The sequence below is a fragment of the Saccopteryx bilineata genome, chromosome 1 (genome assembly GCF_036850765.1).
Source record: "Saccopteryx bilineata isolate mSacBil1 chromosome 1, mSacBil1_pri_phased_curated, whole genome shotgun sequence".
NCBI lineage: Eukaryota > Metazoa > Chordata > Mammalia > Chiroptera > Emballonuridae > Saccopteryx > Saccopteryx bilineata.
This window is the reverse complement of record NC_089490.1, coordinates 125,059,891-125,074,204: the sequence shown is the minus strand read 5'-3', so window position 1 is coordinate 125,074,204 and position 14,314 is coordinate 125,059,891. Positions and strand designations below refer to the sequence as shown.

General features: G+C 35.3%; 1 protein-coding gene across 8 annotated transcripts in view; it reads left to right on the top strand.

Moving 5' to 3' along the window:
- Positions 1-14,314, top strand: part of DNAI7 (dynein axonemal intermediate chain 7) — an 83,845-nt gene that overhangs the window by 54,155 nt on the left and 15,376 nt on the right. For 7 of the 8 annotated variants that reach the window (XM_066264816.1, XM_066264812.1, XM_066264834.1 and 4 more), the window contains 2 exons: positions 9,216-9,282; positions 13,673-13,833. In XM_066264816.1, the coding sequence (XP_066120913.1) occupies positions 9,216-9,282; positions 13,673-13,833 (228 nt within the window). The remainder of the gene's footprint in view (positions 1-9,215; positions 9,283-13,672; positions 13,834-14,314) is intronic. The other variant, XM_066264838.1, reaches the window with a different exon arrangement.

The window sequence follows — 14,314 nt, the reverse complement described above, 5'->3', positions numbered from 1 at the left end:
ATTTATGTAAACTGTGAAATGGTTATCACAGTAAGTCAGTTATTATCTATAACCACACATAGGTACAAATATTTTTCTTGTGATGAGAACTTTTAAGATCTCTCAGCAACTTTCAAATCAACAATACATTATTATTAACTATAGTGACCATGCTGTACATTACAATCCCAGGACTTATTTATTATTATTAGCTGTATATTAGCTATATATTTAGTGTGTCTGTGCGAGGTACAGGAGGTCCTCGGGTTACGACAGTCTCAACATACGATGTTTCGAGTTTACTATGCTCACTCCCATAAAAACTTTATAAAATTGAGACTTGAGTGTTTCAGCTTACACTATTAGTGTTGTACTTATGGACGACATGGGCGAACTAGTGTGGTTGCATGCGGAGGAAGAATACACAGAAAACAGTGTATGAGTGAGGGAGTTGGCATCCTCCAGTACACTTAACCTACGCCATTTTGGACTATTAAAAGTGCAAGTGTTCCGTTTGTGTTGCTTTGTTTGGTGACATTTTGGTCCTTATCATGGCTCCTAAATGAAAGTCTGAGTCTTCAGATGGTAGTGTTTCAAATAAGAGGAAAGCCATCATGATGAATGCCACAGAGCTACTGGCATCACATGGAGAGGAGCTGTCTGCTGAGGACCTCATTCAGCTGGAGAAGCAGCTGATTGAAGAAGAAGAGATGGAAACCCCAGAATCCAAGAGATTTACTACCAAGGGTTTGGCAGACAGTTTTCTATGGTAGAAGATGGGTTGGCAAAATTTCAAGCTGAGGACCCCTGTGATGACAGATTCAGTAAGGTCTACAGAGCTGTTGTGGATGCCTTGCAATGCTATAGGCAGATTTTGGAAGAAAAGAAGTCATCAACCTTCCAGACTAGCCTGGAACAATTCTTTAAGAAGGTAGGGAGGCCTGCAGCAGATCCTATACTCTCTACTTCAGCTGCTTCTCAAGATGAAACACCTGAAGTACAGGTAGAACCATCTCAGCTTCTCCTGCATGTTCCTTAGACAATCCTGATTCACCTGACCCGGTATCTCCAGCACCTTCTGCAGGTTCTCCTGCCTCTCCAGCTTCCTCCTCCCCATAGGTCACTCTCTCCCACCTTGCAATGCCCCTTCCAGTGTGCCAGACAACCACAGGAATAAGGGTAACATATTTTTTATACTCATTTTTTGTCATTTTTCTGTTACCACGGTACAGTGTACAGTACAGTATATTTATGTCCTTTCCATTTTTCTGTGGCTTAGTTGTGTTTTTATGTTCTGGTTATGATTTTACAACTGTGTTAGGATAGGTAAGTGACTTAGGCAAGGTGTGTTTTGACTTACACCAAAATTCAGGTTACGTCACTGTCATAGGAACAGTACTGTGCCGTAACCTGAGGACACCGTGTAGTGGATTCAGGATTCTCCTATGTTACCATCTTCAACCAGAACCTATATATTATATAGAAAGATACCAAAGATGTATTTTTAAGATATGTCTTCTAAGTTATAAAACTGTATTTGCAGTAGGATTCTGCTTTTGTGAGGGGAAAAATACTTACTTGTGATTGCATAGAAAATATCTGGATGCCTCGTCATCGAGCAGTGGCTGTCTTGGTGGTGGAAGAGTGAATGTCGGCAAAGGAGGAGGATGGTATCGAATCAGTGATTTTTTTAAAAAATTCTCTTTACACTGCTATATTATTTCAATTTTCAGTAAATAATTTCTGAACACAGATGGCTTTCCTAATAGAAAATAAAACAAAGTATTTTCCATTTTGGTTTTAAAGAGGGAAAGTTCATGATAGGCCTCTATGACTCTCCACTTGCTATTCTGTCATTGTGATGTTCCCTTCCTCCGATCATCCTCATCCACCCAGCTAACTTCTGTATTTCTTTCAAGACTTAAATTTTATAGCCACCACCCACAAAGTTCTCCCCTTACCTTTGGACTAAACCAGATATCTCTTTAGTATGCTCTTATCATTCTGTTTAATTATTTCTTACCTTAAACACTAAATTATGATCTTGAGGACAAGAATATCTTGATTGACTTCATATTTACAGTCAGTACAGGGCCTGGTACATGGTAGGGACTCAGTAAATGTTTATTAAATGAATAAAGGAGTAAGCGAGTGAATGAATCTTTAAGTGATTAAAAGTAAGCCCTGACTTGTGTCTGATAGGTTGTGAACAGCTTATATAAGAACAATCACCCAATGACAACTATAATTGGAAAATTTAAAAATAAATTTTGCCTGACCTATGATGGTATAATGGATAAAGTGTCAATCTGGAACACTGAGGTCGCTGGTTTGAAATTCCTGCTCCTCCCCTCCCCTTTATCTCTCTCAAAAATAAAAAATAAAAAAAAATCAATAAATAAAATCTTTAAAAAAAAAGAAAAATTAAAAAATAAAATTTAAAAGGCAAAATATTATCATACAGAAAAAAAAGCAATAAACAAAAAAACAGTCACCCATATCAAGAGATTGGACCATTACCCACATTAAAATTATTTTATGTCTTGGAGACACTTAAGGCCCTTTCAATTACATTTAGCTGTCCTGGGCACCATTTCCACTGTTTAGGGAATCTACAGGCTTATTATAGGAGGTTCTTGGGCTCTCTGCTCAGCAGTTCTGAGCCCTATAGTGATCTGGCATAGTATGAGTGGTGACAGGAAGACTTCAGCTCTACCACCACAGCAACGTCAGGAAAATGGTGTTCATTGTAGTCCATTTGGAACTCAATGAATTTGAAGAAACATTTGTAGATGGTGATTAGGTTTGGAATCCTTTATAAAAGCAATATAGATACTATCCTAACCCTAAATGTCATTCATAACAGTTTTCTTTGTATGGCAAAATGTATTCTAAACTTTAAGAACTGGTAAATAAATTTGTGAAACGTAACCTGCGTGTGTATACATGTGTTTCTCTCAGTATAGGTGTAAGTTAGGGGATTACTTGAAAGGTCAGTAGGAAAACTTATTATACTTTGGTTTTAGAGAAAGAGATTTCTCTACATTTAAAACTTTTTTTAGGGTAAACCAGTTACCTTTATAATTTTAGGTTGGCATATTTAAATATTACATCTCTCATATCTTTTTAATAAATTTGGAAGCTGATTCCAAGACAATTATTAGTATAATAATGTAGGAATTTATAACCAAAATACCTGAGTTGTACTTTATATGTGATATGACCAAAAATAACAAGTGTCTAGTACTTTGTTAGTTTAAAAAATAAATCTCTTAGATTTACAAGATGGTCCAAATTAATCTATCCTTTTTTCATGGCTCTATTAAAAGCTTTGCCACTAGAGGGCTCTTAATACAATGTTTTGTTTAATTTAAATGTGTAATATTAACAATACAATAATACTGTAAGTATTGGGTAACACTATTTTCCCAATAAGTATATTTTACAAAATTTTTAGAAAAGCCTAATTTAAGTGTACAACTATTGTGATAATTTTTAAATGTTAATGAACTTCAGAAATATTTTAGTGATCTAAGGGGCATGCATGATAGTATATGAACTTTTGAACTTTTTTATTGATTTTGAGAGGGAGAGAGAGAGCAAGGAGAAGGAAAAGAGAGAGAGAGAGAAGCGTCAGCTCACTTTAGCTTATTCATTGATTTTTTCTCATATGTGCCTTGATGGGGGTTGAGGGCATGCTCAAGCTAAGCCAGTGACCCCTACTCAAAGTCAGAAACCTTGGGCTTCAAGCCGTAGACCTTTGGGCTCAAGCCAATGACCCTGTGCATAAACTGGTTAGCCTGTGCTCATGCTGGCAACATTGGGGTTTCCTACCTGAGACTTCAGTGTTCTAGAGGTCAATGCTCTATTCACTTTGTCAGGCTGGACCTTTGAACTTTGTAAAGTTCAGGTTAAAAAATAGTCTTTGTCTTTAAGGTATTCTTAAGCAGATACAAGATTTAACATAAATATATAGTATATATTTAGTATAAATATATATTTATATAGAGATATCTACTAAATACCATCTATAAGGAATTCAACATGATCATTGTTTTTAATGAGCTAATAGTCTTGTGGAGGAGTAACATTTATTATACATTCTGATATGTGCAATGAAAGATTATGTGTGGGAGTTGGGATAAAAAAATTCAGAAGAAAAAACAGAGTGAACAGATGGGAAATCTTCTCTGATGAGGTAACATTTGAGCTAAATCTTTTGATAGGTGAGGAGTAGTTTGTATGTGAAGGAAAGGGAATTATTCTGGTCAGAGAGAAAAATGTAGAGACATGAAATAGCCTTAGAGATTTAGGGACTTCTTGGCATCATCAGGGACAAATTAAAAACCTGTGAGACCATGTAAAAAACCTAGCATTAACATTCAGCAGCCTTCAAGTTCCCACAAATGTACTTCAGCAGTCCATTTCCACAGTCATAGTCCGGACCTTGTTCTTATTCTTTGCCTGTTCAGCAGCTAGTTATCAAGTACCTACCTGTGCATGGTAGGCACTGTCTGGGGCTCAGGGGATAGTGGTGAAAGGACGAATGAGATCGCTGTTCTCGTGATTTACATACAAGTAAGGAAAAACCACCAACAAACTAGAAAAACTGGGAAATAGCAGATGGTCATAAATGCACAGAATTAAACAGGATTATGAGATGCAGAGTGGGTGTTTAGGGGGACTTGTATGATAAGTGATTATTTAAGCTGTGACCTGAATGACCAGAGGAATAAACCACATGATTATTAGGTAAAAATTGTAGCCTGAGGGTACAATTACTGTAAAGGTCATAATACAAAAATGAAGACCCAGAAGAAGGCCAGTGGAAGGATGTAATGTGCAAAAGGAGGGATGTGGTATGTGATGATGTCAGAGAAGGCAGCAGAAGCCAAATAAGACAGGGAAGGCAGGCCAGAGTAACAAGTTCAGATTTTATTGTAAATGCATTTGGAAGCCATTAGAGAGTTGTAAGTAGAAGAATGGTGTGATCTGATTTATGGCTTTGAAAGGTTATTCTTTCTGCTGTGCAGAGAATGAATTGTAAGGGGCCAGAGTAGAAGCACAGCATCAGTGAAATAGGACTTAGGAGGCGTGAAGGGTCAAGGTGGCTGGTACAAAGGTGGTGGCAAGACGTGGAAAGGTGGATATGTTTGGCATACATTTTGGAAGTAAACTATTCTGCAGAGTTTTTATTTTGGGAAACAAAGCAGATGGTGATTTAATTTACTGAGATGGTTAGAAATGGGCTGAATTGGTTGTGAGTGACAGTGTATTGAGTTTTGTTGGGCACGTTAAGTTTGGGACACATAAATGGGAATGTCAAGTAAGCAGATGTGAACCTGGCATTCTGAGGGAGTCAAACACAGCTACCATGCCCTTGTGCAGATTGGGGACTTCTAGAATGATGCAGTATGGGATGTGTGTGGCCAAAGGAACATTGTTAGCATGTATTTGAGGTCCTGTAGGTAGTATTAAAGCTACAGGAATGAATGCGATTTCAGTAAACTCAGGATGATAATTCTTAAGTGTTACTCAGAATGTAGCAGTGACACTAAATTTCCAAAACTCATCTTTAATTCCTCATCAAGGGCCAGTTTATACAGTTTATTCTCAAGCTCTAGTTCAATTTAAATTATCTTTTGATGAAAAAGTTGGGTGTCAGATCAGTAAATTCCTTTGTATAGATCTTCTTTTGATGGACAATAAAGTTCAAGACACTCTATCAAACTTGTAAAGTATTTGTTGCTGAACATTTTGCAGTGTGCAACATCAAGATTAACTATATTATTCATAATTGTTTATATCAGTCACCTAGTATCTTAGTATCTCTTCAAATACTTCCGTGATTTTTATCACTTTTGATTAGCTTAGTTATGTTTTTACATTTAAGTCTTTTATCCATCTGGACTGCATTTTAGTGTAAAGTGGGAAGAAAGAATCTAAATTTATTTCCGAGCTTAGCCAGCTATCTCAAAAAACACTTTACTACATAAACCTAGGCTTTTGCTATTGATCTGAAATGCCATATGCTAAATTCCCAACTGGATCCCAAAATCTATTTCTGGAATCTCTATTCTGTTTCCTGTAATCTTCTTCATGATCCAGGCCATGTTTTTATATCAAATTCAAAATTCATATAGATTAAAAGAATTTTCATGTTATAATATCTGTGCATTTATTAAGGTGCAGTGCAAAATACTTTGCTAGTATTCCATGAAGTTCTTCGATAAGCCAGTTCTTGAATCTATTGAGCCATGTGTCATTGCAAAGTTATACCTCAGCTACCCTCTCTCCTTCATACTTTGTCAGGCAAACAGTTTTAGAAAATGTTACTTTTTATAGATTTATTACAAACCTAAAAGATTTATCAAATATAAAAGTAAAAGATTATAAAACACTATTAAAGTTTATCTAGAAAAAAATATGTGGAAAATAGCCAATGTTATAAAATAATTATGGAAAGAGAATTTTTCATTACCAAATATAAGACATGATAATATGAAGAAAAAGCTCTTTTTCCAGCTCCATTGCCAACAAACACAAGGAGCTTTATAATGTATAAAACTATGAATAATTAATTATATTGTCAACAAATGCGGTCTGGAGTTTGGTCACTAATAAGTTCTGATGATATAGCTGCAATGACAGAAAAACATTCTAGGGCAGGGGTAGTCAACCTTTTTATACCTACCACCCACTTTTGTATCTGTTAGTAGTAAAATTTTCTAACCGCCCACCAGTTCCACAGTAATGGTGATTTATAAAGTAGGGAAGTAACTTTACTTTATAAAATTTATAAAGCAGAGTTACAGCAAGATAAAGCATATAATAAAAATTACTTACCAAGTACTTTATGTCAGATTTTTGCTAAGTTTGGCAGAATAAATCTTTATAAAACAACTTACTATAGTTAAATCTATCTTTTTATTTATACTTTGGTTGCTTTGCTACTGCCCACCATGAAAGCTGGACTGCCCACTAGTGGGCGGTAGGGACCAGGTTGATTACCACTGTTTTAGAGCAATTATCAAGGTTAATGAGCTCCACCAGAGTGTAAATTTATACTTTGCCTCCTTTAGGAAGAAGTCTAACTTTAAAAAAGTCAATTGAACTAAAGAGTAACATAAACTAGTAAAAATTTTAATTATGTAAAGGCAATATACTATATACAAGATTATTCTTTCTAATATGTGACAATGTACAAGTGGATAAATTCCTGTCTTTGCATGCTGAAGAACTGTGGTTATCAAGGGGAAAGTTCTGTTAAGAAAGTCTAAACTCCTAGACTTCCTGCAAGGCAAGAAACCAATTTGGTCTAAACTGAAGAATTTCTAACTCTTCAAAGATGTAAATTGGAAAGCTTGACTTGCTTACTGGTCTGATATTTTTGGTATTTTTCATAATCATAATCTCTCTAAGAAAAAAATGCAACTGGCTTTTTAATGGTAGATAATATCAAAGGCCACCTAGATGTTCATAAGCACCTTAAGTTCAACATATCCACAATCAAAATCACTACATTTTCCCCAAACCTGTTCTTCCTCTTTTTCTTTTCTTAATAATTGTATCACCGTCACCTTATAACCGAAGCCAGGCACCTGACAATCAGTCTTTATCTGTGCTTTGCCTTCTATATCCAATCACCATGCAAATTATGTTGATTTTTCTTACTCATATATGTTCCTGCTAATGGTCCTGATTTCTTCTACCTTGTGTTAGGGCCTGGTCCTCTTCCCTTGGACTTCTTTCTCTTCCTTGAGTAATCCATTCATCAGCTGGCCACCAGAGCATCTTTATGAATGCAAATTTCTTCATGTTACTTTTCTAAGCTTTTGTGGTCTTTCCTTTACCTATAGGAAAAATTCTAGTGCTGAGAGCAACACCCAAAGCTTTCCATAACCTGGCCCCTGCTTTTCTCTAGGTCCAACTCTTTACACCCTCCTGGCATGCCTCACCCGATCTTCACCCACTCACAGAACTGACTGTTCTCCCTTTGTATTCCTGTTGTGGACCTCCTTATTTTTTACTATAGCACCCACTAAACTACCCACTTGTTCATCTGTTTCCCTAATACCCTAGAAGCTCCTTAAGTCAGGGACCTTATTTTTTTTTTCTTTTAATCCTAGTATCTGGTAAGGCCTGCACAATTTAGGCGTTCTATAAAAATTCTTTGAATGAATGAGTTAATAAGAGAGGAGTTTCAGAGGCACAACAGAAAGTGTTGTCAGAGAATGCAACAGTGTTAAAACTGGTCAAGGGGAAGACACAGGGCAGTACAGTGTTGAGAGTAAGCAAAAGAAAATTTGCTAAGGGTACTTGGCTTTGTGTAGTGATTGAGGATGAGAGGCCTGGTGAGACTGGCTTTAAGCTTCGACTGGAATTCTGGTATAAGGTTATTCTATTGTTATAGAAGTTCAGGTGGTAGTTAAAATCAAGTAAAGTTTCCTGAATATCCTCCAGTTTGAAAATATTAAGACACACACCAATTTTATAACAATGCTTCATTTATCTAGTGCTTTACAGTACACAAAATTCTTATTTCTTTAGAACAGTTATCTCCCTGAGCTTCAATTTTCTTTTTAATAAAATGAAGATAATAGAATTCTCTTAGGATTACTTGCAAGAGGTATTATATATCTGGTACACAGTTGAGTACCAAATATGTTATTAGAACAGAAATTGAGGACTTTAATGTTTAAATAACATGTTCAAGGTCACAAAGGTATCTTAGTGACAGATTTTGATATAAATTCTAATCTTATTGCCATTTTACTACACTAGAGTATTATGAGGTATCCTTTCTTTACTTGGTACACAGCATCTCTATTTTCTTTGAGAGGCTTACGCAAAAGTGGGCTTTGGAATTACCCTACCAGAGAGCTGATTGCCAAAATCAAGCAAAATCTAAAACTTGCCCAAAACCAAATGCAAATATAAACAACTTTATAGCTTGCACCGCTTCCTGTCTCTCTATTTTACATTTAACGTTTTCAGCAGATAATCTGAGCCGGCTGGCTCCTGCCTCCATGAGTGTCTGTGGAGATGTGCTCTCATTTTAACTGACTTTTAAAATACAGTTTTTAAGTCCAGTTTTATGCCAGAGCAAGTGTCAGTTTTGGGGCTTTGGCCTTAAGGTGTCTGTCATCTGCAGGGGGAACTGGAGCAGAAGGAGAATGGATTGGACTGAGCAGACTCTGACGATCACACCCTCCTCTGTCTTGTGTTTTCTGTAGTGCTCTGTCCAGAAAGAATCTGTAGACACACTGAAGATGAAATTATTAAGTGAAACCATTTTAGCAGGTATTCTTCTACCTTATATTTTTAGAATTTAACTTTATAGGAATTTTCCTGCTTATGGAAGGAATGCCAGGGTCATTGTAAATAACAACAAAAAGTTAAGATGTTGAAGAAATATATTTAAAGTGAAAAATCTTCATAATCCTTCTTCCAAGGTAACCAATGCTAACAAATTTGTGCTCACTTCCTCTACTCTCTGTCTTGATTTTTAATAATACAATGGGGTCATATCATACAAATATTTTTATTTTTTTATTTATTGATTTTTTAGAGAGAGAAAAGTATTTGTTGTTTCACTTATTTATGCCTTCATTGGTTGATTCTTGTATGTGCCCTGATTGGGGATTGATCCCGCAACCTTGGTGTATGAGGATGACGCTTCCACCAACTGAGCACCCAGCCATATTATACAAACATTTTTGTTGAAAATTACTTTTCATTAACCTCACAGTATTTGCTATGCTACATAACATTCTACATACATACATAGAACACAATACATATGCTGCTTAAGTGAATAATATCAAACATTATTCTGAGTCAGAACCCAATGGTAACCCTATTTTTTTAGTACTTCTATAATTCCATCCAATAACAGAACATTATTTAAATATTTATTGATAGACAGTAATGTTATTTCTAATATTTTATTACTATAAACAATGTTGCAATGAACATTCACAAGCACACATATATAATTAGAAATTTCTCAACATTTTTTATATTTAATCTTATCCTGGCATATAGCAATTGGATATAATTCAAAAAAAGTCAAAATTATAGTAATGTATAATTTGCAATATTTTACTCTGAGATTTATGTACATCTTTTTTAACTTTATCATTATGCTGCTTTCCCAGTAACTTCTAACGAATCTATTTCTATATGTTTCTTAGCATATTTTTCATAACAGGATTCGTCTACTTCTTTACTTTTTCTAAAATACTTTTGTTTTTTCTGTCAACTAGCTTTATATCTTTGTAATTTCATATAACCCTTAGAAGGTAATTTTTCCGTTAAAATATGCTGTAGTCAATTCATGAACCTTTGTCAATAACCAAGATTTTCTACATGATGATCCCCGATTAACATATATCATAAATGTCTAAATTTGGACACAGTATTCTTCTTACTTTCTTTTCAGGATTATCAGATAGGTAATTAGACACATTTGAAGATCAATTAATGCCTGCATTTTATTGAATGTACACAAAGAAAAGAAGGAAATTGCTAAACTGGAATTTCCTTTGGCTATTTCCATTAATTTTCAGTGCCTGATCTCCAAGGGTTAGTTAGATTCAGTGCCATCTTGTGTGCTTCTTTTATGGGAGAGAAAAATTATGACGATAAGTAATAAGGCTAACAGTTTGAGTTTTTACTATGTCTGGCACTAGTTCTGAGCCCTTTATGTACATGAACTCATAACTCCCTCAAATTCTATAAAATAGATATGACTACTACATATTATTCATTTTGTAGTGGAAGAAACGGAGATGTTAATCAGCATATATTCTATGCTAATTCAGACCCCCCCTTTAAGGGGTCTGAATTTTCTTTCTTACCCATCACACTATATATATTAAAAGAATTTTAGTGCAGCGTGGAAATGGCTCAGTGATATGTGACTTCAGATATTTCCCTGATTGTGTGTTGAGAATTTTGAAATCATAGAATTTCCCCATAAAATTTCTGGACACAAGAGATTAATTAGTCCAGTCTTTTCATGTTCAAGCCTCCATCCCTGTTTTTCTATGAGCCAGGCCTATTTTTGTTGAAAATAACTTAGCTTTAATTTTATATATGAGTCAAAATTTATTATTTTTACCATACTACTTTTTTCTCTCATATATTTAGCCCCATAACATTCAATGTTAAGAAATTAATTGGGCAGTTATAAAATTCTGTGGTAAACAACTTTTTGACCTTTTAGAATAAAGGGTAGCAGAATATGCTGCCCCAAAATAGGCCACTTTGGCATGAGCATTATTTTGAGCTGAATGCAACTGAAAAGATAGATGTTTGAAAATCTCCTTACCTTTTCCTATTTGCCTAGAAGCAGGATACAGATTTTCAAAGATGTCCCTCCTCTCCTCACTGCTAGGAAGGACAAAGCTTAATTCTCAGAGACAACTTCAGATCTGTCAGCCTGGAGAGGGCGCCAGAGGGATCCACATAATCAGCTACTCACCAGCCTTCATCTCCACCTTCAGAAGCTGAAAACTGCTCTCCTTTGTCCTGTCAGTTTTTCATAAATTTATTGTTTTTTGTTGAAAATCCTATATAAGCTGGAGTTCTAAGCCACCTCTTTGAATTACTCATTTTCCCCATGTGTACATGAGGCATAGATGTTAATGACATTCTGGTTTTCTCCCATTAATATATCTTTTATTATAAGGATCTTAGCCAATATCTCACAAGGGTAGAGGGAAAATTGTTTTTTCTCCCCTACAATAAGATATATTTTAAAAGATTTTCTTTTAATAACATGTGCTTGTTGTATACAAATTCCTAAAATGTTAGTATATAAAATATGAATATAGGCCTCCCCTGCACCCTCTCATTACACATGCCTGTTCCCACTATAACAGTCAGCTTTTTGAATAGTTTTGATCTGTTTTGTTCTTTGTGTCTAACCTCCCTGAGTATTTCCTGCAGAGGAGTTTTCTGGTGATAAATTTCCTCAGCTTCTGTATGTCCGTAAAAGTTTTTATTTTTCCTTCATGTTTGAAGGATAATTTTGATGGATGTAGTATTCTTGGTGGTAATTCCTTTCTTTTAGTACTTTGAATATTTGGGTCCACTCTCTTCTGGCTTGTAGAGTTTCTGCTGAGAAGTCTGATGATAACCTAATGGGCCTTCCTTTATATGTTATGTTTTTCTTTCCCCTAGCTGCCTTGAGGATTCTTTCTTTGTCATTGATTTTTGACAATATTGTTACGATGTGCCTTGGAGTAAGTCTATTTGGGTTGTGGTAACTTGGTATTTTGTTTGCTTCTTGGATTCGAGGCTCTGTTTCCATAGATTTAGGAAATTCTCATCAATTATTTGTTTGAATAGGCTGTTCATTCCTTTCTCCCTCTCTTCCTCTTCTGATATACCTATTGTTCTTATATTGCTTTTTCTGGGGGAGTCAGACAATTCTTGTAGAGCTCTCTTAGTTTTTTAAATTCGTGAGTCTCTCTCCTCTTCTCTCTGTAGCATCTCCCATTGCCTGTCTTCAATGTCACTGAGTCTTTCCTCTATCTGCTCTGTTCTATTAGCTAAACTTGCTACCGCAGTCTTCAGTTCACATATTGAGTTCTTCATCTGTGTTTTTAAAGTTTCACTCTCTTTGGTGAACTGTTCATTTTGTTCATTAATTTGTTTTCTGAGCTCATTAAGTTGCCTAGTGGTGTCTTCTCACATCTCGTTGAGTATTTTCAGAACTTCAATTTTGAATTCTCTATTATTTAACCCCCAGGGCTTCCATGTGATTGAGATTTTTTTCTGGAGATTTTTCCTTTTCTTTCTGAAATATGTCTCTGTCTTGTATAGCTATGGTATTCGATTTCTTTTTCCTTGATGGCATTTGAGAGTGGTATTGTTGAGAATCCTAACAAAAAGCAACTAAAAAAATGGAAAAATACTATAAAATAATTAAAAATTATGACAAGAAATAAAAAAACAGGGAAAAAGATCAAAAGCAAAGAAAAAATCAAAAACAAAACATCCACAGAAAAATAAGAATAAAAATATAAAAATAAAAAATAAAATCCAAAAATGAAAAAGAGAAAAAAGAATAAGAAGAAAAAAATGGAAAAGGTGGGGTAAAAAAAGAAAAGAAAATTTGATTTTGACAGGTTTCTTCTAGTAAGTCTTGCTGTATTGCAACTTTTAGCTCTGTGAAGCTTCTGGGCTGTCCACTGAGTGCTGCTGTTGCAATGATGTAGGTGGAGCTGCAGTCACGTTGATGGGTGGGGCACATTGTGAGGGCTTCACAACCACTTCAGCTTTGTGGCTTCAGCTTTATTGCTTCAGCTTTCCTGCTTTACAGCGCAAACAATGGTGGTCTCAGGCTTCTGGGACCTCCCACATCTCAAAAGACCTTTAGTCCATTTGGTGCATGGATCTTTCAGGCGTGCCTACAAGCCCAGCTGGAGTTCCTTCACTGTGTTATAGTTCAGTTTGTTGAAATTTCAAGGGGAGAGATCAGGAGTATCTCTCATGCTGCCATTACTATGACATCATTAACTTCATTCTTTGTGAATAGTTTTGAATTAATCACTTTTTGAAAAGTTTTAGTAGCTAAATAGAAACTTTCTTTACCAGTAATAGAGATTTTTCATTTCCCTCCTTAAAACACATAAACATGTTATGATCTGTTTAGAAACTGAATTAATCTGATTGATTTCAGCACAGTTGTTGCTACTAGAGAATGTTACTGAAAAGCCATATTACTTTGAAGACAAGGAGGTTGATATGTGTGGGTTCACAACTCTGGGTGGAGTATATCACTTGGACATCTTGGAGCTGCCCCCACAGCCTAAACAAGGGAAGAGCTGGATGATTGTGGAAGTAGGTGGATTCTTACAATTTATGAGTTAAATAATTTCTCACACTTTTACTTTATATCAAATGCTCTAACACCCAATGAACTTTAACTCTATTAAGCAAGCACAAAGGCCAAAAATGTAATTTTAAACCACACTGAATATACAAAATTTGAATCAGTACTAATGAGAAGTTATCTAAAATAAGATAGATTTTAAAACTAGAAATCATACATGTTAATTGTGAACCTATAGCACTGTGTTTACATTGTGCCAGTTTGGCTTTAATAATGATAGTCTGTTTCAGAGGCTAGAAAACTTTTTATGTTAAGGGCCATAGGTAAATATTTTCAGCTGTGTTGCAATTCCTCAACTCTGCCATTGTAACAATGAAATAGCCATATGTAAGTGAATGGACATGGTTGTATTGCAGTTTAACTTTGTATATTTACAAACATTGGTGGTGTGCCAGATTTTCTAGGGACCATAATTTTTGGACTCTGGCC